At 41.1% G+C, this 27,724-nt stretch overlaps 1 protein-coding gene and 1 long non-coding RNA gene across 2 annotated transcripts; one reads left to right on the forward strand and one right to left on the reverse strand.

Annotated features, from left to right (window-relative positions):
- Positions 1–353: 353 nt before the first annotated feature.
- Positions 354–27,504, reverse strand: LOC117441580 (zinc finger protein 26-like). The gene is made up of 2 exons (XM_034077645.1): positions 27,306–27,504; positions 354–4,175 (listed from the first exon to the last, which is right to left on the reverse strand). Exons 1-2 carry the CDS (start codon positions 27,325–27,327, stop codon positions 739–741), a joined length of 3,459 nt encoding a protein of 1,152 aa, XP_033933536.1. The 5' UTR covers positions 27,328–27,504; the 3' UTR covers positions 354–738.
- LOC139433307 (uncharacterized) lies at positions 11,833–12,733 on the forward strand. The gene is made up of 3 exons (XR_011642834.1): positions 11,833–11,867; positions 12,120–12,284; positions 12,657–12,733. It is a non-coding gene; the product is annotated as an uncharacterized lncRNA (long non-coding RNA).
- Positions 27,505–27,724: the final 220 nt, after the last annotated feature.

Raw genomic sequence — 27,724 nt, forward strand, 5'->3', positions numbered from 1 at the left:
GCTTTGTTAATAGTTCTATCGCTCGAAGTGGAGTCGAAAGAGATGAGTTTTCAGTCTGCGCCGGAAGGTGTGTAAGCTATCTGCTGTCCTGATGTCAATGGGGAGCTCATTCCACCATTTTTGGGGCCAGCTATTATTTGATTACAGTTAACTTGTTGACTTTTTACTGGGAGTTTTAACCCCAAAACAATGTTTATTTCCACATAGCCATCAATATCATCTCCCTGTAAACTTTGAAATTGTAATTAAACCGAGGGATATTGACCAACACTGAAGAATATCCGACTAACATGTGGTCAGATAACCGAGACAGATAGGAAGTTTACCAAAGAGTTTTATTGTTTATTGTTTTAAGAGTTGACAGGAATCCCCTGAATCTTCCTGTAGTTTAATGAGATCCATCGTGATGAAATGTACCAGTTATGAATACATTGCACATTCATTCTTTCATAAAATCCAGAAAGAAAAAGGACAAACAGGATAATGTATAATAAAAAGAAAATTACACAAAACATTACTTACAAATAATAAACCTTATCAGAATAATTGGGGTTAAGGTGTATCAGAATTACATTTTTAACATATTCATTATTTTCAAGATAATATGCAAACATTTCCACAGCTTCACAAATCCTCAAATATGAGCTTGCTGCTTTATTTTTGTCACATGACAGTAAACTGAGTCCCTCTGAGTTTTAAACAGCAATGCATTTAAAGATGCAAATATAACTTGAGCAACTATAGGGTTTCCCCCTGGTCCGTGTTGTCCTGTGATGATTCCCTGACACACTGGTGGTACTTCAGCTCTGAATGCCAGGCAAAGCCTCGGTGACACTTGCTGCAGCTGTACCGTTGCTCCACAGTGTGGACGGTCATGTGGGACTGCATACTTGCCTTATGTGCATATGTTTTCCCACACACTGGACATGGGAATGGTTTCTCTCTGGTGTGAGTTCTCATGTGTATCTTCAGGTGGGATTTGTAAAGACATCGTACACCACAAACAGAACAGACGAAGGTTTTCTCGCCCGTATGCAACTTCATGTGGCTCTTCAGGCTGGCATTGTGGGGAAACCTTTTCCCACAGTCGGGACAGCTGCACGTTTTCCGTAATGTTTTACTTTCAGCTACTTCGTTTTCGTTTAAACACTGTGATGCTGACTGAGGTTTCCTGTTGTCTTTCCAGAAATCACTGTTGACACTGTCGTCACTCTCAGCCCCAGGGAAGCTCAACGCTTTGTTTCCAGAGTCGCTGTCACTGATTTCATTATTTTTTAACATGTTTAAACCTGACGGATGTTCTCTGGTCTCCTTCCAAAAATCACTATCAACACTATCATCAGTCTCTGGTTGTAAATGTCTCTCTGGATCTGAGTTCCTGGCTGGTTCTGGTCCTCCACAGTCCTCTCCATCAGCTTCTGTTTCCATGTGTTCAGCTGAGCTGCTGGCTGGAGGCTCTGCCTCTCTGTTCTCCTCAGTTTGAGTTTGATGAAGCTGAGAGGACTGAGGTTTCTCTTCATCATCTTCACTCTTCACAGGGACAAGAGTGAATGAGGACTTGGTAATATCTGCCTCCTCCAGCCCTTGAAGCTGCTCTCCCTCCTGACTGATCCAGAGTTCCTCTTGTTCCTCCTGTTCCTCCTTAATGTGTGGGGTGGGCTCTGGGTCCTCCTGGTTCGGCATATGCTGGTTTTGATTTCCACCTTCCGTAAACAATTCCTCTCGCTGGTGATTGCTGTTAAATGTTTCACCACTGTGGGAAAATGCATGTTTCAAAGTGCTTAAATCTGACAGGCCTTCACTGCTCTGTTTCCAAAAATCATCGTCTTCACTGTCTTCAGTCTCTGAAGAGTCTCCAGGGTTTTCCTCAATCTCTGGTTGTAAATGTGTTTTTGGATCTGAGTTCCTGGCTGGTTCTGGTCCTCCACAGTCTTCTCCATCAGCTTCTGTTTCTACATCTTCTGTTTGAAGAGACTGTGAGGACTTACCCTCACATTCATGGTATTTCAGCGTTAATTGCGAAGGGAACATTGTGTTACAATAACTGCAGTATAATTTCTGCCTTTTGTGGACTTCCATATGTTTAGTCAGAGATCTTCTCCATGCAAATTCTTTACCACACAGTGAGCAACTAAACTGGGTTTGTCTCGTGTGGATCCTCATGTGTTGTACTAAAGCCTCGCTGTCACTGAAACCTGAGTTACAAACAGAGCAGCAGAAAGGTTTCTCCCCAAACTGACCAGGCATTTGAGAACTTTCAAGATTGGAAAAAGCGATACCACAAAGTGAGCCATCATTCTGTTTCAGACTTTTCTGAATTCTGCTGGTAACCGGCAGCTGGTGCTTTCGGTCTATTACTGTTCCACGCTGAGAGCTGTGGAACAGTGGGTTAGAAGTGTGACACTGCGAGGGCTCGCCGACACACTCGTGGTTCAAGAGCTGCGACTCCAGCAGGAAACTTTTCTCACAGACTGCACGGCTGGGTGGTTTCTCCTCTGTGTGGACACATATGTGCCTGGCCAGATTTCCTTCTGTTGCAAAACATTTACCACAACATAAGCAACTGAATGGTTTCTCTCTTGTGGGAGATGTTTTGAGTGTCAGCTGACTGTCCTCATATTGATCTTTACGCTCTGAGGGACTGAATGGATTCTCGCTGATGGGAACGTCCTCAGTTTCCAAAGGGTTTGGACCTGAATGAGGTTGCCCGGTCTGTGTGGAAAAACAAACACCATCACCAGTCCTGGGATCTGTTTGAACCTGGTCATCAGAGCAGCTGACTGGTTTCTTACTGGTCATATATCCTTTACTTATAGATACTTTTTTATTTCTTCGATAAGTGAACCCAGACTGATGCTGCCTGGTATCTTTCCAAAACTCAATGTCAACATTGTCATCAGGTTCTAGAGATGGTTCACCACCTTTATCAGTCTCTGGTTGTAAATGTCTCTCTGGATCTGAGTCAGCTGGAGCTAGAGCTCCACAATCCTCTCCATTAAAGCCGGTTCTTCTCTGCTGCGAAGACTCACCAAGACACTTGTGTTTTTTTATCTGAAAATGCCAAAAGAATCTCCTGCTACAGACACTGCAGCTGAATGGTTTCACTCCTGAGTGGACTGCCATGTGTTGCGACATTATTCCTCTTTGAGAAAACCTTTTACCGCACACAGAGCAGCTGTACGGTTTCTCTCCTGTGTGGGTTCTCATGTGTATGTCCAGATGTGAACTAAACTGTCGCTTTTGACCGCAAATAGAGCAAGTGAACAGTTTCTTTCCTTTATGCATTCTCATGTGGGTCACCAGAAGGTAATTGTTGGGAAACGTTGCATCACATTCAGAGCAGCTCAGTGGTTTGTTGTATTTATCGCTTTGGCTTTTGTGAAGCTGTGAGAACTCGCCAACACACTTATGGTATTTGAGCTCAGACGTGACCCTGAATCTTTTTTTACATATGCTGCAGCTGTACGGTTTCACCCCTGTGTGCGTTGCCATGTGGTATGTTAAAGCTCCTTTGTGTCTAAATGTTTTACTACACACTGTGCAACTAAATGGTTTTTCTCCTGTGTGAATCTTCCAGTGGTAGTCCAGTCCTGCTTTCTGAGTAAACATTTTACTACACAAAGAGCATCTAAAAGGCTTCACTCCTGTGTGAGTTCTCTTGTGTATATTTAAATTTCCCCTGTGTTTAAATTTTTTAGCACACACAGAGCAGTGAAATGGTTTTCCATCAGGATCATTCATGTCTTTTTCTGTCTCAGATTCTGCAAAGTCTGTAGTCGTTTCATCAGTGTCAGGCTCAGAAGAGTCTCCAGGGTTGTCCTCAGTCTCTGGTTGTACATGTCTCTCTGGATCTGAGCTCCTGGCTGGTTCTGGTCCTCCACAGTCCTCTCCATCAGCTTCTGTTTCCAGGTGTTCAGTTTGTCTTTGATGAAGCTGAGAGGACTGAGGTTTCTCTTCATCATCTTCACTCTTCACAGGGACAGGAGTGAATGTGGACTTGGTGATATCAGCCTCCTCCAGCCCTTGAAGCTGCTCTCCCTCCTGACTGCTCCAGAGTTCCTCCCGTTCCTCTTTAATGTGTGGGGGGGGCTCTGGGTCCTCCTGGTCCAGACTAGTGCTCCACTCTTGCTGCTCAGGGTGAACCTCTTCTTTAACCACCACCAGCTGCTGGACATCTGCAGGAAACAGGAAACACATATTCAGAGAAACTGTAGAGTATAAGAATTGAACATCTAACCACGAGTTACACTTCATTAACTTTGCAGCCCATTCCTTATCTTAAATGCTTGCCTATCATTTTGATAAGTCCCGCCCACTGTGTGTTTCTGTTGGCTACATTTTCTGTCAATTACACCTTTTTTCCAGATGCTCCGGAGAGCTTCAGGACAACAGGTGAGTTAGTACTGTAGCTGATATAAAAGGAAGTTACACTGCTTAGTTTGGACAGGGAGAGCAGGGGGCGGAGTTTCTACTTTTCCGTTTAAAGATATGATTTGCAACACATATGTTTGTGTAATTCATGATCATGTTAGCTATCAGGGTTAGCTCTGCATTTACTGGCTGTATGAGCTGATGGTGCATTGCATACAGAACAAATACACAGGCGTAGTATGAAAAAAATCTCAGAATTTTGACTTTTAAAAGTAAGCTCATAATAAAAAACAAGCCTAAAATTGCATTATAACTTGTTTACAAGTTATTTGCATTAAATTGTACTGTTTTAATCTAATAAAAAAAACAACAATTTTTTTCAAAAATAAAAGGCATTTCTGCAAACATGTTTGGTTAGGTTTCTCAACGTTATATCAATAAATATAACCGTTGTTTTCTTAAAGGGGACCTATCATGCAAAATGCACTCTTGTACGTCTTTTATACATGAATATGTGTCCCTGGTGTGTCAGGGAACTCACCAAGTGTCAGAAAACACAACCCTCTCTCTTTTCCTCCTTACCCAACTCTCTAAAAAAGGGGCTGCAACGGATCTGATACAGACTGATCCAGATTTGAATTATTTTCGGTGCTCCACTTAGTGGTCAATTCTCCACCTATCAGGGGAATGAGAGGTTGGACACGGCCGGCCATTGCCGCTCGAAAGCGCTGGAGACGCTGTAGTACATATGCCAGGCCTGTAAGTGGCGCTGTAGTCTGCCACAAAAGCAGCGAAGAAGACTTCCCTTGCATGGTTGCCATGGTTTCCCTTCTGTTTATTCTCCGCTGTGGCTCTTTTTCTCCCTCCCAGAGGCAAGTGTTTGCGCCTCCTGCTTTAAAACAAATGAATAATGACTATATATAATCATATGTAAGGGATAATGTGCAGCGACGCGGTCATTATGGGGAAAAGAACACCGACAGGCTGATCAGGAGCCCGACGCGAAGCGGAGGGATCTAGATCGGCATGAAGGCACATTATGCAATGTGCACATTATCCCGCTTATTACACGGCCACATTCTCAACAAAGTAACGATATGACTCCCAATATTAATTGAAATGCTTTTATGGATTTAGAAAATGATTTTATTGATTTAAAACATAGTTGTATGTATTGATTTAAATTGACATGCATCCACTAAGAAAAATAGTCCGTTGTTACCGTTTGAACTAACGTAGCAACGGCAGGAACTGCTTCAATAGCGTTTTTGAGGAGCTTTTTGATTACAGATTTGAAAACATCGTTGCTTGCTTGTAAAGTAGCAAAATTCATTATGTCAAACCTTGGAAAGTATCTAGATATCCCTGCCCTAATGCCAAAGTAACTGCACACTGAATATGTGTCGCCGTTTGATGTCTATGTCTGGACCGCTGCGTAAAAAGGAGGGTTTCTGCCCCATTACTTCTCTTCTTACTTCTATAAGAATAAAACACGGAGGACCGAGATCTCTTTTTGTCCCCCTCTTCTGACAGCCCAGCAGCTGATCTCAGAGCACGCTCCCCTCTCCTGCAGGGGGGCGTGGTCAGCTGCAGCTCACAGAATCAGCCCCCTGCAAAAACAGCATTGGAAAGAGCAAATAGAGCGAAATGAGGCATGGCTCAAATGCAGGATCTGTTTGGTATTTTGAAAAAAAAACTATATTTATATACTTTATATAGGTATGGCCCTACAATATATTGTTCAAATATAGCATGATATGTGCCTTTAATTTGTTAAACATAACTTTGAACAAAGCTTTGTTTTTGATTGTGAAGTGTTGGTTTCAGATTTGTTTTATTTCTAACATTATATATTATTTTAAATTGATCTTCTTAATATAAGCCTCTAGACCTACATCGTAGGTCTGATGTGCTGCTGTGCAACACTGGAGCCCCCCGAGGGACTGTGCTGTCACCATTCCTGTTCACCCTCAACTCCGGCTCATGCTCGTTAATGCATATTAACGCATATCATGCATATTTTGATCTCGATTTTGGCTTGCAACGATTACGAAAACAGCTTAATCGAAATAAAATGATTATTTTTGCTGCATTCCCTTTCGCAAAGATGCTCTCATCAATTTATCTTGCGTTATACATCCTGCCCCCCTGACAACGAGGAGGAATACAGGGCCCTGGTGGAGAACTCCTTAGGCTGGTGTGACAACAATCACCTCCAGCTCAACATCAGCAAGACTAAGGAGCTGGTGGTGGACTTCAGGTCCGTGCGCAAAGCATTGTGGGGATTTTAAGACCGCGGTGGATACACATGTGCAGCCTCGAAATTTCCCGCAACGAAGGACGCCGGCCTCGGTAGAATTTCCAAGCATCCTGGACATTGGAACAGTCCTTCTGCGGGACTCGATGACGTAGCATCCTTGAAATAGTGGCTCTGGAGCATCCTTCCTCGACATTGAGAAACACCCAAGGTTTTTACTTGACAGGAGGATGAAGAATTGTTATCTAAATAAGTAAACAAGTACATTAACTCAGGTAGATACCGAGGGACCGCCACAGTTATTACTATTACGAAAACATCTGATTAATCAGCTTTTTTTAAATTGCAATTGCCAGTTAAACTAACTAACTAATTAACATCTGTCCAAATAAAAAAACTCACCTTATTATGCTTTTAATGTTTTGTGTGTAAACGTGTAACTTTAGGCAAGGCAAGTTTATTTATATAGCACTTTTCAGCACGCGACAATTCAAAGCTTTACAAAACAAATTAAAATACTTTTTAGGAATAAATACAGGAATAAATACAGCTTTAATACATCTTTTAATATTAAAAAGTGCTTTAAATATAGAATATTTATTTATTTATATTAATTATTTGTAATATTACTTATAATTATTTGTATTATTACTAATAATAATAATAGACATTATAACAATTTAGTGAGTTTTACCTAATCTGCAGCTGGATTGATATTTCCTGAAATGCACGATGAAAATCAAACATGATTTATGAAAAGTGATGACAATGCACTTAAATTAAAGCAGTCTTCAATTGTTTGTCCTAAACATAGCAATATATGCTTTTGCAATGTAATATGTCATTGAAAAAATAATAGTATACAGTTTATATTGTGTATCACCTTTAGCTTGAAAATACATAGATGTGTTTTTTTATCTATAAAATAAATAAATAGACACTTTATCAATCCCAAATTGGGAAATAATGTTACAGCAGCAGTGCGTTCAGGTATTAACATATGGAATAAAGTATAAACTACACAACACAAGTGTAATGCACAGCAATCCATAAGATGAGTCCGATATGTCCATGAATCTCCCCAGGAGACACCGACACTAACGTGGCCGAGTGGACTCCGGAGTTTGCTGCATGAGTTGCACTGTATGATCTGTGGTGTAGTGGGCTGTCACTCAAAAACTGAGTAGCCAATGGGGACACACCCTTGAAAGTCCCACCCACCTGGGATGTTTGTGTCAAAATCGCAAACAAAAAATGAAGGAGCGCAATCGAGAAAAGCTGCAGCGAGAGCAAAAGTCTGAACATTGAGAAAGAAGCAAAGAGAACTGCAAACAAAAACCTACAGATGTAGCACCTCATTTCAGACTCCAGCTTACAGCTTCCTGCCTAAGACCAGTATCGAGGAATGTTAAGCCCTCCCACTATTTCCAAGAGGGCGTTGCCAGATTTTCAATTTCAGGTTTTAACCAGGAGATGGTGCTTCATTCACAAATACAGAAAGACAACTTTCAGCACTTTGACCCATGAGGTTTAGAGTTTTTCCCTGTCTCAATCCAAATTGAACTGTATGAAATAAAAAGGCACATTTGTCTTGTAGTAAATAAAAAGGGAAAACTGGAGCCAATCCTGCAATTTCCCCACAGGTGAAAGAGTTGACATGCTGAAAACCCAACCCCTGCAGGGGGGTCTGGGGGGATTGTCCCCCAGGAGATTTTTTGAAATACTAACGTAAAATACACATTCTGGTACTAATAAATAAATCTATTACTACATGACATATTTAAAAAAATGAATGTCATTTTAGTTTTTTGTTATTTTGTTCTGAAAGCTGAACCTGCTGCTCCTCACAGAGAGAAGAGGGAAGAGGCTGTGAATGACTTTACATTGTGGATAAGGGTGGATAGCCCCCATTGTTCTGTGCGTCAAAATGAAAGACAGCCCACACACCTATCAATCCTCAAACCGTTGGGTCTTATTTCATTACGTGTTGATTTCTATCAACACGTAATGTTGTATCGATGTATATAGAGATGTACTACAGCAAAAGTATTCTCCGTCGGGACTTCCTGCAACAACACCTCGCCGTTATCTTGATTCTGATTGGCCAGAAGACATTATCAAAGATGTTCTATTGAGAAGACGATCACTACGTAACAAAAGTTTTCAAAACCTTTCTAGTCTTCGGTATTTCCAGACAAATGGCTACTGAAATCAATCTTACTAATTGCTGTCTGTGCAATTTACTCCGCGCGAGTTGGCGGACTTTATTTAGCTTACTTTAACATCATTTTTCATGGTAGGGCTAAGCCATTTCTTGGTATGGCTGTAGTCTACCCCAGTATACCCTGGCGCCACCACTGAACATAATAATAAAACAATTAAAATGTTGTATTCAGCCCTGATTAAAACAGCGGGCCCAAATCCTGGATGGGCGGGCCCGGGTCTGACCTACAGTTAATTTAGCTGCTGGAGAAGAAAGATCAGGGGGGAGGGGGGAGAGAGCTGTGGTTGATGGGCCATTAGTTATGTAAATACACAGCTGAGAGCTGCCGTTTCATTCAGACTGTTTAAAAAACGGTAACAACGGACTATTTTTCTTAGCGGATGCATGTCAATTTAAATCAATACAACTATTTTTTAAATCAATAAAAACATTTTCTAAATCCATAAAAGCATTTCAATTAATATTGGGAGTCATGTCGTTACTTTGTTGAGAATGTGGCCATGTAATAAGCGGGATAATTTGCAGCAACTTGATCCTTATGGGGAAAATAACACCCTTCATGCTGATCAAGATCCCTCTGCTACGCGTCGGGATCCTGATCTGCCGACGAGGCTCCGTTAAAATATACATATTTTTAGTGAATTACTGAGTTTAGGCACGTTAATAACGTTTTAATGAAGTTGAATACAGCATATTCATATGTGTCAGTGATTTCATGTCAATTCGGCGAACATAAACATAAATGATCGTGGTGATGATGATGATTAAATTAGGATTAAAAATCGAGAGCCGGGCTGCATTTTCCCCCGTTCGTTTTTTTTCGACTAAACAACATTATTTTGTTAAATAACAACATGGTGATGTTTTGTAAATGATTACATGTCTCTTATTTAGCACAGAGTATGATATCCGTGACATATGGATCTTAACAAAGTTCCGCTGTACATCCAGCGTACTGGATCTGACTTTATTTCACATGAGCTCCAGTGTGGAACCCCACTGCGCCCTCTCGCGTTTCAAACTGTCCGAAATGAAGCGCTACATCTGTATGTTAAAACAAAGGAAAAAGACTTATAGTTTACATGATTACACAAATGATTTGTTTGCAACTTATAGTTTTATTTTTTTTATTACATTTATTTTTGCTTGACTCTGAGAAAGTCTTGCTTTATCTTAATGACACAAAGGTGATAACATATGCATATCTTATTTATTATAATTTCTATCACAACAGAAAGTTAATCCTTAAAGGTCACCTATTATTTAAAATCCACTTGATCATGTCTCTTCTACATCAACACGTGTCCCCTCTTCTCCATGTCTCTTCTACATCAACATGTGTCCCCTCTTCTTCATGTCTCTTCTACATCAACATGTGTCCCCTCTTCTTCATGTCTCTTCTACATCAACATGTGTCCCCTCTTCTTCATGTCTCTTCTACATCAACATGTGTCCCCTCTTCTTCATGTCTCTTCTACATCAACACGTGTCCCCTCTTCTCCATGTCTCTTCTACATCAACATGTGTCCCCTCTTCTCCATGTCTCTTCTACATCAACATGTGTCCCCTCTTCTTCGTGTCTCTTCTACATCAACATGTGTCCCTCTTCTTCATGTCTCTTCTACATCAACATGTGTCCCCTCTTCTTCATGTCTCTTCTACATCAACATGTGTCCCCTCTTCTTCATGTCTCTTCTACATCAACATGTGTCCCCTCTGTGGAAAGAGACTCTGAAAGTTTCAGGAACAAAGATTCTTTCTCTTTTTGATCCATTTCTATAAAAACCTGTCTGAAAATGAGCTTTTGGCCACTTTGTGATCTCAAGCTCAATCTTTATTTATATAGCACATTTAAAACAACCTTCATTTGACCAAAGTGCTGTACAGGCAATAACTACAATATTAAATAACACAATGGGAGTACAATAATAAAACAATAATTAAAAACGTGATAAAAAGCACAATAACTAGAAACATATAACAAATAAATAAAAAACATACAAATATAAAAATGTAATGTTCAACTAGTATTAAAAGCCAGTGCAAAGAGGTGAGTTTTTAGCTGAGATGTCCATATGATGTTTTGGCTTGTGTAACCATTAGCCAATCAGCAACAAGGTAACCCCCCCCCCCCCCCCCCTTCTCAAGAGAGCATGGAACGTGTTGACTCGTGCGTTACAGAACATTTCACCTACACTGCACCACCTTGGTTTTCTAAGCAGTATACGCAAACAGTCATTATATGCAACCTGGAGCTTCTTGAGGCTCGCCTTCTTAGACTTGACCCACAAGGGGGCAGTATAGAGAGGAGTGCAATACACTCTAAAGAGGTTCACCTTAACCTTATCTGAACACCAAGAGAATTTTCTAGCCAACATGTTGGCTTGTATATATAAGACATACCGCTGTCTATACATGTCATCATCATCAGCCCTTTCATCTGTGATGATGTGTCCCAGGTACTTAGTGTACAGCAAACAGACAGCAGATACTTATGGCGCATTTCCACTGCAGCGGGTAGCCCCGTTTAAGCGTCCTTAACCGCCCTCAAGCGGCCAGGCCAGTTTTTGGTGGCATTTCCATATAGCCTAGTACCGGCTAGCGGGTACTTTTTCCCTCTTTTTCCAGCCCCATAAAATCGTGGTTCTATCAGACCAGGCCAGGGCTGTGACGTCAACACTCGACTGCTGATTGGTCAGAGAGAATCGTCACAAGATCGCGCGCGAGATCATCCCTCGCGTCACATATATATCAAGAAGCAAGCTTGCAGCATTTTGTAAACGGAGGAGCTACAAAAATGGCAACGTCGAAGAAAAGCACACCGTGGTCGACCGAGGAGGTGACGACGTTCCTTAATCTCATTGGGGATGATAAAATCCAGCGGGAGCTCGACGGAACAACGCGAAATGTGAAAGTGTTCCAGGATGTCTCTGCACAGATGTCCGAACGCGGATTTTCGAGGACTTTCCGGCAATGTAGGGAAAACGGCAACGGCTTTACTGGAGTCCCTGCAAGGTACGCTCACTTCTAACAAAGAAGTCTATTTTATCCTTACATTAATGTTCGACAACCCGTGCTTTTATGGAGCCCAGAAGAGTTACATAGCTCTAGCTAAGGCAGATAGCCTTAGCTAGAGCTATTGTTTGCTAACACCATATGTGCCATTGTTTACGTCCAGTTTTTCTTTTCTATAGTTGTTGTTGTTGTTGCTATTTAGTATTGTGCTGCAGTAGTTTGTGGAATTAACAAGTCATTTTGCTGTTCTAGATGATTACATTGGGACTCGTGAGGAGGAACATTCCCGAACAACGGTTGATGGCAGTGTTCCGTCCACATCGTCATCGAATCCAGAACGGACCCCAGCCGAAGAATCGACACCGACTCAACCACCAACACCGAGTGCCATCACGACACCGCAGCGTGTGGTTCTAGGTAAGAAATAGAAATGGCAAAACGACTGGAATTGTGTTTTTTTTTTTTAAACCGTGGATCATCCATCGTCAGTAATTAAAATAAGCTATACCACTGTGTGGAAATGCTCTGTTACAAGTAAAGTCTTAGCTAGGAAGCAGCTAGTACAGTTGTGTGTGACATCCTATCATATACATATATTTATATTCATTATCAACAGGCTGGACATAATGTAATTCACTTTCACAATCATTGTAAACATCTAGGGCCAGAACTTTCTTTAGTTCACCTTACTGTTGTTCTGTTTATACATGTTATTCTTATATCCTTGTGTGACCTGTACCTGTCCTGTGTGTTTTCCTTATTGCTAATTATTATCTTATTGTCACCCAGGCAAGAGGAAACGAGGAGGAGAGGATCGGGCCCAGCAGGAACGGCACCATGACTGGGCAGCCGACTGGCCCGTCTCCTCCGTGATACTTCAAAAAACTTTAATAGTTATTGTACATATTATATATTTTTTATCTAGTTAATTTTTAAATGCAACATTTGTACTTCCTTGTTTATTTATTTTCTTTAAAATGTTCATTTTATATTTACAAATCCATGTATATTTATGCTGGCTGCAATTCAGTTTTACATTTTTTATTTGTATTTTTATACTGCCATCAATAAAGTACTTCTTTGACTTATCTTATCTCTTGTTGATAATGAATGGCACCCAACAGAAAAAAATCAGATTCACATAATCTTGATTTAGAGAAGATATAAACATACATGAATGTATAAAGCAATAACAAACACCATCAGTTAGGGAAAAGCCCCTTACTTTTAAGAGATTTAAAGCAAGAAATTGAGTTTTCTAGCTTGAGGTCCTCCTCTAAAACATTATTACATGTTTATTTTGTAATAGTATTAAGAATACATGATGAATATATAATACATGTAGAAATTGCTCAATTGTAATACCCTCGTTCTACTAGACTCAAACAACACATTCCTTATATACTTCAAAGACGAGAGAACAAAATAAACCTATAACCCATTCAAGCAAGCTTTTAACATGTCTAGAAGAAAGATTGAGGTTATATTTAATATATTATTTTATATTGTGGATACTTTAGTTTTCATCCATGTTTACAATTGTCCACACTATTTTACACTTGCTTTTATGAATATAGTTTTGCTGTGTTTTACACTTTAGTATTTATGTTTATAGTTAGCTTTGATATTCGCTTAATTTATTAGAAAGATTTTCTTTTCTTGATCTGATATTTCCTCAAATGTTCTTATTATGGGGCAGAACTTACTGGGGCTTGAAATTCAAATATTTACTAAATATTCAATTCAGATAACATTTGTTTAAAACATTTGACAAACACATGTATATGAAAAAAAAAAGATTTATTTATGTTCAATACAATGAATATGTAGGTATTCAGGTAGCGCATCAAACCCTCTCTGATGTCAGTGCATTCCACCCATCATCATAGTCCTCTCCATGACTCTCGCAGACGTTATGCAGAGCACAGCATGTCAGCACCATGGATTTCACAATAAACAAGTAAACGATCGCTTCCACATCCTCCATTGTTGTGTGTGTTTTGTGAGTTGTGTCGCATTGAAAATGACGCCACTGCAGTTTTACCCAGCGTCGCTCCACCCAAAAAAGCCCGCCAAAAAGCCGACGCCCCGCCTACACTGCGTTGCTACCCCAGGTCCTAAACTGTAATGGGAATGCGCCACGGCCTCGGCCGGCCAGCGAGGCAGCCCGAGGCCTGAGCGAGGACGCTTAGGGACGCTTAAACGGGGCTACCCCGTTGCAGTGGAAATGCGCCATTAGTGTCACAGCAAACAGACAGCAGATACTTAGCTTCAGCATATTGATCAGCCACATGTGTATTCCACCCTGGCTTGACGTTGTGTCTCTTCCTAGAGTAGGTACAGCACGGTCTACTGGCCTCCCATACAGGTCCCACAATACAATCACACATGTTACAGAGGTCTTCACGTGAGAGCTTTCATTACAACCCACATCAGCACACAGAGTTGCTACTTTGGGTAGATATCCATCACTCAATAGGACATCAGTTCTCCCATAGTACAATAGCCTATCCTCATTTGTGAGCTTGGACCAGTCCTACAGGCATTTTTAACCTCCTGAGACATCTCAGGGAGACTATCATGATCTAGTGACATTACAAAAGGAATGTGATCTGACATTGATGCCTCATACACAATCTCAATTGATCTTACAATGTCATGGGCATTAGCAGTGCTTATGCATATATTTTATAGTTCTCCCACAACTGTTTAAAATGTACTAAAGCTGTAAATATGAACTCATTTATTTTGTAGCTTTCTTCAGATAGTTTAAATTATTGTAAATGATTCTGCAGGTCCCTTCATTTTGATTGGATAAGATATTATTTTAAGCGCAAATTGGAATTTATTTTTGTTACAGCAGCAGCATGACACACACACACACACACACACACACACACACACACACACACACACACACACACACACACACACACACACACACACACACACACACACACACACACACACACACACACACACACACACACACACACACACACACACACACACACACACACACACACACACACACACACACACACACACACACACCAAAGTTAGCCATGGAGTGCCACAGGGCTCAGTGCTCTGACCTATTTTGTTCACATTATATATGCTTCCGTTCGGCAATATTATAAGTAGGGATGCACGATATTGGTTTTTTGAGACCGATACGATAACTTCCTGCTTCTCAAGACCGATACCGATAATAATATAATATATATATATATTAAATGTACCTGTAGTTTTTGCACACCTGGTGGTAAAAAAAAGACTAGTAGTGAGCAAAGGACATGACCATTACTACTATGAACAAAACTAGCCCTGGGGTCGTCTCTGGCAAACTTCTTGCCTTTTTCAAAAGCCTCGTCGATAGGTGAAAGCCCCGGTGCCTTTGCAGCTGGCTTTGGATTCGCCGCTAGTTTAGCAGCGCAGGCGTCTTCGTACGCTTTTAACACACCATCGTAGCCATGGCGATGTTTCAGGTGACTGATCAGGTTGGAAGTATTATAGCTCGTTGCCTTCTTCCCTCCTCGTGGAACTTCTGCATCTGTTAATACAAATAGCAAGCGAACTATCTAACTCTGAAACTTTGAAATAGTCCCATACTACCGACGACATGTTTGTTTACTGTCCTGGCTTCACGGCCGCTCACCATTTACGTCACAGCCAGGCATGAGTTAGGGAGCGCTGGCTTTGTGAAGAACTCCCCTCTTCCTAAACCACTAACACCACAGTACTGGCTGTGCGGGAGGAACCGAGTGAAAAACAAACGCCCCTCATCCCAATCCACCCACACCGCAGTATATATATATTTTTTTTACCCAACAAATATATTGTATATTATCGGGGCTATTAATACTTTTATCGGGTTTATCGGGATGACGTCATAATTCCTAATATCGGGCCGATAATTATCGTGCAACACTAGGGGTGTAACGGTACACGTACCGAAATTATTCGGTACGGGCCCTTCGGTTTGGTACACGTGTGTACCGAAGTGTACCGAACGCATATAACGTTAAACGTAAAAAAATTGAGAACGTGAACAACTTCTTGGAAGTAATCTCAGGTGCTGCACCAAAAGACTGAAGTGCAAACCCAACTCCCACTAGCATTTAAGCCTCCACCACTCGCAAAAACTTCAGACCGAGCCAAAGCTATTACAAATGGCAAATATCCTTATATTGCCATGTTAGCAAAGCGCTACCTGCAGGGTTGTTGGTTGTTCCTAGAGTCTCTAAAAGTACAATGGGAGCCAGAGCCTTTTCTTATCAAGCTCCACATTTGTGGAATCAGCTTCCAGTTTGTGTTCGGGCGGCAGACACCCTATCCGTTTTTAAGAGTGCGCTGAAGACCTTCCTTTTTGATAAAGCTTATAGTTAGGGCTGATTAGATTCAGCCCCTAGTTTTGCTGATATAGGCTTAGTTTGCCGGGGGACATCTTACTTCTTCCTTCTCTCTGTCTATACCCGTGTACTCTCATGTTCCGATTAACCCAGCTTCCCCACATGTCTTTCTTTTTGGTGTCTATATACGCTGGGATCCGGAGTCATGGATGATCCTGCGGTCCTGTGTCCTGCATCGGGAGCCCTGGATCTTGAGTCGTGGCTGTGGTCCTGGATCATCGGTCCTGGATGGATATCCTCGTGGATTCATCTTCCTATTATACACACATGCATTTCCAAACATCTGGACTACCTATGTTGCAAATGTATTATCTTTTCAATTTACACACGGCATCTATTGCAGTCTGTCCGTCCTGGGAGAGGGATCCCTCCTCTGTTGCTCTCCCTGAGGTTTCTCCCATTTTTCCCTTTAAACCATGGGTTTTCTCCGGAAGTTTTTCCTTGTACGATGTGAGGGTCTAAGGACAGAGGGTCTAAGGACAGAGGGTCTGAGGACAGAGGGTCTAAGGACAGAGGGTCTAAGGACAGAGGGTCTAAGGACAGAGGGTGTCGTATTGTCATACTGATATTCTGTACAAACTGTGAAGTCCACTGAGACAAGTGTAATATTTGTGATATTGGGCTATAAATAAACATTGATTGACTCAAGTAAAGTATTATCATCAAAATATAGTTAAAGTAGCGACAGTAAAAGTAGAAGTACTCAGTTCTTGTACTTGAGTAAAAGTAGAAGTACTCAGATCTTGTACTTGAGTAGAAGTAGAAGTACTCAGATCTTGGACTTGAGTAAAAGTAGAAGTACTCAGATCTTGTACTTGAGTAAAAGTAGAAGTACTCAGATCTTGTTTGTGAGTAAAAGTAGAAGTACTCAGATCTTGTTCTTGAGTAAAAGTAGAAGTACTCAGATCTTGTTCTTGAGTAAAAGTAGAAGTACTCAGATCTTGTTTGTGAGTAAAAGTAGAAGTACTCAGATCTTGAACTTGAGTAAAAGTAGAAGTACTCAGATCTTGTTCTTGAGTAAAAGTAGAAGTACTCAGATCTTGTTCTTGAGTAAAAGTAGAAGTACTCAGATCTTGTACTTGAGTAGAAGTAGAAGTACTCAGATCTTGGACTTGAGTAAAAGTAGAAGTACTCAGATCTTGTACTTGAGTAAAAGTAGAAGTACTCAGATCTTGTACTTGAGTAAAAGTAGAAGTACTCAGATCTTGTTTGTGAGTAAAAGTAGAAGTACTCAGATCTTGTTCTTGAGTAAAAGTAGAAGTACTCAGATCTTGTTCTTGAGTAAAAGTAGAAGTACTCAGATCTTGTTTGTGAGTAAAAGTAGAAGTACTCAGATCTTGTACATGAGTAAAAGTAGAAGTACTCAGATCTTGTTTGTGAGTAAAAGTAGAAGTACTCAGATCCTGTACTTGAGTAAAAGTAGAAGTACTCAGATCTTGTTCTTGAGTAAAAGTAGAAGTACTCAGATCTTGAACTTGAGTAAAAGTAGAAGTACTCAGATCTTGTTCTTGAGTAAAAGTAGAAGTACTCAGATCCTGTACTTGAGTAAAAGTAGAAGTACTCAGATCTTGTTCTTGAGTAAAAGTAGAAGTACTCAGATCCTGTACTTGGGTAAAAGTAGAAGTACTCAGATCTTGTTCTTGAGTAAAAGTAGAAGTACTCAGATCTTGAACTTGAGTAAAAGTAGAAGTACTCAGATCTTGTTCTTGAGTAAAAGTAGAAGTACTCAGATCTTGTTCTTGAGTAAAAGTAGAAGTACTCAGATCCTGTACTTGAGTAAAAGTAGAAGTACTCAGATCTTGTTCTTGAGTAAAAGTAGAAGTACTCAGATTCTGTACTTGAGTAAAAGTAGAAGTACTCAGATCTTGTTCTTGAGTAAAAGTAGAAGTACTCAGATCTTGTTCTTGAGTAAAAGTAGAAGTACTCAGATCTTGTTCTTGAGTAAAAGTAGAAGTACTCAGATCTTGTTTGTGAGTAGAAGTACTCAGATATTGTACTTGAGTAAAAGTAGAAGTAGCAGAGTGTATGAATACTTTGTTACAGTAAAAGTCCTTGTTGAATTATGAATTGTAATATATGAATTTGTTTATTCAATTTCAGGCATGAAAACGGGTCAGGGGTGAAAAAGGTGAGAAGGATATTATCCCTCTAGGGGGGTCCGGGGGCCTGCTCCCCCGGAAGAACATTTGCAATATTCCATATTTTAAAGTATCAATCTGATGCATTTTGAGATGCATTTTTTTGCCAACCTGGGGAGAGCTGGAGAAACTTAACTTTAGCCATGAGTCAAAAATATTATGACCTCCTTACTAAGTATTATCAGGGATGCAAACTCATCAGGTATGGAAAAGATGACAAGGACCCGAGCCCCCGACCCCACGGAATATCGGCTTTAAAATGAGGAATAACAGAGGATTTTAGCAGTCAAAACAACTAAAGCAGCAGTGTTAATAATAACAGAAATGGTAAAGAGTCACATCTAATAGAAATATATAAAAGCATTTATTTTAATTGTGTAGCAGTCAGTTTATAATTTTGGCAGCACTGTTGAGCATTTTGAAAATCTATTGTCATGCCTCTGTGCAAGGCTGAGTCTTTCTATCTTTATGGCATCTGGGGTAAAGTAACTAAATTCATAAACTCAAGTACTATACTTGGCTACAATTTTGAGATACTTGTACTTTATTTAAGTATTTCAATGTTTTGCTACTTTGTTCTTCTTCTCCTCTACATTTCAGAGGTAAATGGTGTACTTTGACTCCACTACATGTATTACTACCTTTAGTTACTTTACAGATGTGGACGAATGATGTGAAATCTAATCAAGTGTTGAATCAGACTTTAGTTCCACCTGGAGTAAATCCACCAGCTACCCTGCAGTATACAAAGTACTTCAGACTAGCTGCACCTTCACCAGCTTTGAGAACACTTTCATGATCAATCATTATAAAACATATCATATATATTATTCTGAAATGGACCAATCTGCACAACGACTACTTTTACTGTCTTTCACTATATTTTGATGAGAATACTTTTCTACTTTTACTTGAGGAACATTTTGAATGCAGGACTTTTACTGTAACAGAGTATTCCTACACTCTGGTACTTCTACTTTTACTCAAGTACAATATCGGAGTACTTCTACTTTTAATCAAGTACAAGATCTGAGTAGTTCTACTTTTACTCAAGTACAAGATCTATACTTATACCACCTCCGTTTATCGCCTATGAAAAAAAAACTATTAGAAAACGAAGGCTAAAGCTAACGTTAGCAGATAGTGACAATGTATGCTAGCTAGCTAGCTCAACGATAATATTGCGACAGAAAAACTTTTCAGTGCACATCAGGCTCTGTGCTCCGACAGGGAGCTCTGCTCTGAACACCTGAATGGCCCGTTCTAACAGCTGTTCACCAGCGGTCCAGTCTGCGCCACAGTGACTCCGGACCGCACAGTTAATATTAACGAACGCACCCGTAGGTAATGCGACAGCAGAAGAGCCGACAGGCAGGAAGACTCGAGCACACAGCTCGCGCTGCATTATAATATATAAAAAAAGAACACCATGCATGTCATGATGGCACATAACAGCTCGCGGCCGCAGATTACTCCGGGTCCCAGACCCCCCCCATAACCCAAACATATTGGTATTGCAGATCTACATGAATCACACAAACGACCTATTTTGGATTCAAAACGGCGAATTTCGCCGAAAGGTGAGTGATTCTCATGCCTGTACTCTTATACTAATCACTTCCTGTATTCCCGTGATAAAAGGGACATGCGCAATAAAACGTGTCACTTCCGATTGAAGCAAAGCCGACGTGTATGTGTATATTTATTCCTCTGTCACTATGTTCACGGTATTCCTGCTCTAAGATCATGGCATCGTTAACAGTCCTGCATTCAAAATGTTGCTCAAGTAAAAGTAGAAAAGTATTATCATCAAAATATAGTTAAAGTAGTGTTAGAAATTAAAATCAATGTTGATATGGCGTATTTTGAATTAAATACACAATTTAATTTAAATCAGTTTTATTCTGAAAAACCGGAAGTGCACACCAACTATTAACTTAACACTTTTATTCTGAAAATGCTTCACTTCCGGTTAGCATTATCATGTGGCGAAATGCTACGTTTTCAAACCATGAATCGAAGGTGAAATGACATGTGATGTTGTACACTGAGCACACTGGGATTAGCACTCATTTATTGCCCCTGCATAACGTATATCAGGGAAGGTTAAATAACCACAGACACCAGAATGATGTAATTTAGCAACAGAAAAAGGCAGGAATTGCATTGGACCCGCCCCCCACGACGCCGGCCAATAGGAGAAGACCTCAGATGACACTGTATTGATCTCTTCCACCTCCTGACCTGGACTGACCGGTCGGATGAGGAGAGCGCCTCCACTCGCAATTTCATTTGTACACCACCGCATCTTTTGTGTAATTAAATGCTGTTAGCTTTTATAAGCTTCCCTTGACTCTTTTCAGTCTCTCCTGCCTTCAGGGTTCTAGAATTACTTACAGTAGCGACAGTAAAAGTAGTCACTGTGCAGATTGGTCCATTTCAGAATAATATATATGATATGTTTTATAATGATTGATCATCAAAGTGTTCTCAAAGCTGGTGAAGGTGCAGCTAGTCTGAAGTACTTTGTAGACTGCAGGGTAGCTGGTGGATTTACTCCAGGTGGAACTAAAGTCTGATTTAACACTTGATTATATTTCACATCATTCATCCACATCTGTAAAGTAACTAAAGGTATTCAATACATGTAGTGGAGTAGAAGTACAAGGTAGCATCCAATGGAAATGCTCAAGTAAAGTACAAGTAACCCTAAATTGTACTTAAAGGAGACATGTCATGCTTTTCCGGTTATTACCCGTCCCCTTGTGTGTTATGAAGGTTTTTATGCATGTAAACGGTCTGCAGAGTCAAAAACCCTCAAAGTACACTCTGTAGGGAGTTACGTCCCCCTGTAGGGTAGAGGAAATCAACACCAGAATGGAATTGGTAATAATTATAAATGGTTTTATTATAAAACAGGGTGAAACAAAATGGAAGGCACGCAGCCTGAACAAACAAAAGGGTGCCGACTTAAAGGTGGGGTAGGTAAGTTTGAGAAACCGGCTCGAGATCGCTAGAATTTGAAAATACACAACCGGAGAAAATCTGCCACTTCCTTACAGAGCCCCTCCCCCAACACACACGACAACACAACACGCGCACATGACCAATGAGGGCACGAGATAAGTTTGTGCCCCGATGGGAGGCTGACAGGCAGTTAGGCCATCCAGTTATTTTAGCCGGGCCGTGCTTTTTACAGTATTACGGCTTCCACAGATGAATTTTTTTTATATATTTTTTGTCAAAGCACTTCAGATATTCATTGCTATCGGGATGTTCAGAGCATTCCATGGAATATAACAAAAAGTGTATCTCGAGCCGGTTTCTCAAACTTACCTACCCCACCTTTAACTAAGGAACAAACAAAAAAAGGACTAACAAAAGGAGCCTGTTTACATACAAAGAAATAGATAATAATAACGAACTAAATAGCAACTAAAACCCTCACTGTCAAAGTGGTACAGTCTAAATAAAGGAAGCTGTAAGAAAACACAGCTGAGGTAAAATACAACAATCACACAATACTAACCTAATCGAGGCACAACTACTCACAATAATACTGTTCAACACGGACCACACAAGTTAACCACTGTTAACAAATGTGCACACAAACGAGGGCAACTAGCGAGAGGCATCCGCTCACACAGCCGAGCCTCCAGAGTGATCCTCAGTCACAGGGGCGGTTCTTGGGGGGGGGGGGGGGGGGCAGTGCCCCCCTAACACTGACCTCTGACCCCCCTGTGGCCCCCCTACAAATGAAAAGTGAAAAAGTGAAAAAAATGAAAAATGTATGATTTATTACACGATTTATTGAATGACGGAATAGACGGAACTAACGTTATTCGTCATTCTAGTCGGACCCATTAGAGCGGTGCACTCAGGACCCATTAGAGCGGTGCACTCACTTTCACTGTCCGGCTGAAGCGCGCGAAAAACAAACACTTTTCATCTCGGATCATCAGAGGCTGTTGCATCCAAGAAAGACTTATTGAAACCTACGTTTCGAGAGACTACCACGATAATTGAAGGTGAGTTAAACTATTGTATCCGTGTAATTGTAGATGTAAAGTAGAGATGTAACTGTTCATTGCCTTTATTTTTATATAAATATGATATGGTGTTAGTGCAAAAATTGTACTATAACTTAAGCTGAAGCTAACAGTAATAACTATAAGATCTATCTGAAATAAATGAGTGTACTGAAACAAATACCAATAACTGTATTGCATTGTTTTCTTATGCGCAATTACTTCATACTGTGTAGTTCTCTTTTTCGTCCTGCATTTATTGGGCCCCCCTCAGAAAATAACTGGCCCCCCCAGTCAAATTGGTCTAGAATCGCCACTGCCCCAGTCACGGGCTTTGTAGTCGTCTCCAGAAGGTGCGCGCTGGATGTGCGCATGGATTAGAGTGCGTCGGGCCCGGCGTGCTCCAATCACAATCTTCGGGGAGGACCAGGAGATGGCAGCCAATGACGTGAGGGCAACCGCACAGCTCATTTACATATAACACACACAGCTGAAAACACTCACAGACAGATTAATGAGCAGGTAGAAGGCAGAGTCCGTAACAAGGAAGTAAAACTCTAACGGTACGTCCACACAGCAGCGTTAAAAGAATCTTGGAGGTGGGCGTATCTGAAGCTTGGGGATTTTTTGCGAGCAACAACCAATCACATGAATCCCCCGCCCCCGACGTACAAAGCAATAGCAATGTTACAACGAAGTAAACTGGATATAAAATCCCCAAACAGGAGAAAACCTACCAGTTTCACCCACTGTCTCTGCCACCTCCCTCCATGCCTGGTTCCTCCGGTTTGTATCCCGGTAAGTTAATAGGGACTGGTCATAAAGAACCGGGAGATTTGCTACCGCAATAACTAATTTCTCCTCCATTTTGTTAGGAATATAGAAAATGAACTGCGGTATGTCACTCCCAGCTTGCACGCGGTTTGATTGGCTAGCGCTTGTACTGTCAGATTTGCATAAATGGGATTTGATTGGCTGACGCTTCCACCTCAGCTTCAAAAGTTGAACAATCAGTGGCGACTGGTCATTAGGGGCAGGTGCCCCACACAGCCCCACCTAGTGTCAGCAGAATGTATTAAAAATAATGATTACAAAAAAATGCAAAATAAAAAAAATATATAAAATATATTTTAAGTAGGGCTGGGACTTTAACGCGTTAATTAAGATGAATTAATTACAAAAAAATTTACGCATTTTAATCGCACTTATTTTTGCACAGCGGAACGTTTCTCACTGGATGAGTTTCAGGCGTACCGATTATACTGGAGCACCAACTAACGTTCATGACTTCAGCATGGGACTTCAAACAACAACAAACTACGGTGAACAATAGTCAAACATGAACGAACAAGCTGATGAGACCGCTTTGGTCGGCCCCGTGGATGGGACATTTTGTTTTACAAAACGGACGGATGGAAGCGTCGATAAGAGCACGGTTGTGTGCAAATTATGCAAAAAAGAATGTGCATATCACCGCAGCTCATCAAGCCTAAAGTATCACCTAAATGCAAAGCATGTAGCAGCTAGCGTGGACGTTAGCCCGACTCCGAGTGCAAGGAACCACACCCTGACCCAACCCACACTCAACCAGATGACTGGTTTCAGGGCCAGGATAAGTCAGTCCACGTCTGAGAGAATAACCAGCTCCCTGGCTCACTGGACTGCACTCGACTGTAGACCACCTGGAGTCACATCCATGTGAAAATTGCTTCTCACTGTTCTCAGGTCAAATATGTATATTTGATTAAAAATGCGATTACTTCCGATTAATTAATTACAAAGCCTCTAATTAATTAGATTAATTGTTTTAATCGAGTCCCGGCTCTAATTTTAAGATCATGTTTAATCATCTGATTCGTCTGTACATTACTGTTTTAGTCTGTGTTCTTCTAATTAGTGTCTACAGTGTGGGCCTATTGAGCTGTTTAGAGCCATGTGGGACAAAACCCGATCCTGCCCCTCCCTCTCCCTGTCTGAGTGAACGGTGACTGTAAAAACTACACTGCGCATGCTCAGAGTATTGTCCTATTTAATGTGTGTGGCAAAAAAATAATGACCATAGGGGCATAGAGCTGCCATCCCCACCATACGTCATCTCACATAATTCAGAGCTGATTGGCTGTAAGTACGTGTGCCGCGAAAAGTGTGGTGTGTGAAGAGGAGACGAGAGAGCTGCAGTGACGCGTCCTAAAACCAGGAAGTAAGCTGCGCATGGCTTCCCTCGACCTAAAAGCAATGAGATTTCTCCATAGGATTTTAGAAAATAGCTCAAAATAAGATCTGTGGGAAACAAACCTGTTAGATAAATGCACGTTTTGTTCAGCCGGATAATATCCACATGTCTACCCTACTTTTATCATTTTCGAATCATAAATCTATTGATTAGATTAGATTTATGATAGACTTTTGAAACTACAAGAAGATAAGGAGGACTTTTACAAAAAAGTAAGAGATTTTTGTCCAGAGGGATAGGCAAATGGACTTCATCTTCAAGTCAAGGTAAGACTGCAATTTTATTGAAAATGGGATCTTACTAAGAGAGAACAATTCAATATTTAAATGATACAATTACATGTTTTGGGTATCCTTCTGTTGAACTGTCTGTTTAAAATTAATCGAAGCATCAGACAAAAAAAGCTTTTGAAAATAATATTATATTTTGATTTAGGTCAAAATATAATATTTGTAAACCTGAAGAGTCAGGTGCCTCACCAGCAGAGTTGGGTGTAACTCGTTACTTTGTAACGCGTTACTGTAATAATATTACTTTGTCGGTAACGGAGTAGTGTAACGCGCTACTTTTATAATCCAGTAATCACACTACAGTTACTAACATTGCCCCGACACGCGTTACTTCGTTACTTTCTAAAATCAGTCATAATCAAACCTCAACAAACACCTGCAAAGAACACATGCTAGGTGAAGCTAACGCACATAGCTGTTGTTATTTATATCACACACACACACACACACACACACACACACACACACACACACACACACACACACACACACACACACACACACACACACACACACACACACACACACACACACACACACACACACACACACACACACACACACACACACACACACACACACACACACACACACACACACACTTCTTCTTCTCTGTTTTCCGGTTGTTGCTTGTTTTGAATGACGAATACACACTACCGCTGCCTGCTGGTAAGGAGAGTTATTGCCACTCACGCATGCGCAGTTCGTACGTGCTCGGCTGAAGTCTGGCTCCAGTGCAACACATGGCCAACACGCAGGAGAACACGCTGACGCAACAGCGTGAGCAGAGATAGACTGCGCAAAATATACAGATAGCAGGAGACAGAGGACAGCCACGGTCAGATAGCAGGAGACAGAGGACAGCCACGGTCAGATAGCAGGAGACAGAGGACAGCCACGGTCAGATAGCAGGAGACAGAGGACAGCCACGGTCAGATAGCAGGAGACAGAGGACAGCCACGGTCAGATAGGAAAACATTCAGGATCTGGATCAGTCTTCAATGGAAACTGAACTAAAGAGAACATTTGAAACTTTAGCAGTCTGCGTGATCTGCCTGTAGGGAGGGGCGGGCCGGCCCTGCGAGTAAAGTAACGAGTAAAGTAACGAGTAAAGTAACGAGTAAAGTAACTAATTACTTTATGTAGATAGTAACGAAGTAGTGTAATATATTACTTTTTTTAAAAAGTAATATGTAATATGTAATATATTACTTTTTTTTAGTAACGACCCCATCTCTGCTCACCAGCCATGAACCTCACTGCAGAAGCTTATATATAGACATCTACGTTTTTTGTGCCCCACCACTTTTGTATATATAGAAACGCCACTGTGAACAATGCTCAACTTTTGAAGACTGGGGTGCCTGGAAATCTCCGCTTTGCTTCCCACAATGCAGTTCGGCGAAAAGTGAGGCAAAGTGACGTCATCCCATTCAAAGTGAATGGGCAGAAGCGTTGGAAGATGTTTTTAACGCTGCTGTGTGGACGGGCCGTAACACAGAAAATACCTCCCCAAAATGCCTCTTTGGAGATTTCTCATGTTCTTCCTGGGCGTCTGAATACCCAGTAGCCACGCCCAGAGCTATGACCAGGCTGATTGGTCCAAATTAACCAATCCACGGACTTCCTCACACACACACACACACACACACACACACACACACACACACACACACAGTGCAGGCAGCTCTGCTGATTTCTCCTCCCTGGCTGCAGGCTGATAACAGACAGTTGGGATCGCGGCGAAATTCTCTCTGCAGACCCATTCTCACAGCGTTTATCAACCTTTTTCTTACTCAATATCAAGCCACACTTATTGGTTTTACTTCGGCTGTGACTTTGTGTGTGCTCAGGATGAGCTGTGTATGCTAAACAAGGAAACCACACCTCCACGGAGCTCAGCGCGATTCACAACGTCCCGACCAATCAGAACACACTGTGCTCACAGGGAGGGGGAGGGAGGGGGGGCTGGAGCTATTGGAGCTACAACGAGCCGTTAAAGGCAGAGAGTGACATTCAGTGAATACACGTAGTTTACAGAGATGCTGTATAAACCAATGTGAGTTTGGAAAATTGCACACTATAAATCTATTCTAGTAGACCTCAACAATGGAATTATGATCAGTGGAAATGGCCATGACATGTCTCCTTTAAGTACGGTAGTAAATGTACTTAGTTACTTTATACCTCTGCACAGAAACATGCAGCCTGTTAGCTGCTAACAGCTAACGGGCTGCATGTGGATGGTAACGTTAGTCAGCATTATACGATTTAACAAAACCCCCATTAGAAAGTGTATAAGTACATATTATAATATAAGTAATATGATACACCGACCTGTTTCTCTCTTCAGCTCCATGTATGAGCATGTAAACAAACAGCTCCTCTCACATCCGGGGATTCTGTCGATAACTGTCCAATCAGCCGCTTTCTGAACAGATGCCTGACATCCTGAAATAAAGATGTTTTCCACAGATCGAGTCAAAGGACAAGAAATAAACGGTGTTTGTTATTTACACTCAGCAAACACATTAGCGCAGCCACACATGCTAACGGGGACCTGATCGCACCACTTCCGGTGCTGATCTTCACAATAAAACCCACCGTTCTTTTTTCTCTTCTAACAAATATCTAGTGAACTAAAGTATCTAAGTACATTTACTCATGCGCAGTGCTTGAGTACAATTTGGATGTACTTTACTTGAGTATTTCATGTGCTACTTTGTGCTTCTACTCTACTAAATCATGTTATTATA

This window comes from Pseudochaenichthys georgianus, unplaced genomic scaffold (genome assembly GCF_902827115.2).
Source record: "Pseudochaenichthys georgianus unplaced genomic scaffold, fPseGeo1.2 scaffold_180_arrow_ctg1, whole genome shotgun sequence".
Classification (NCBI taxonomy): domain Eukaryota; kingdom Metazoa; phylum Chordata; class Actinopteri; order Perciformes; family Channichthyidae; genus Pseudochaenichthys; species Pseudochaenichthys georgianus.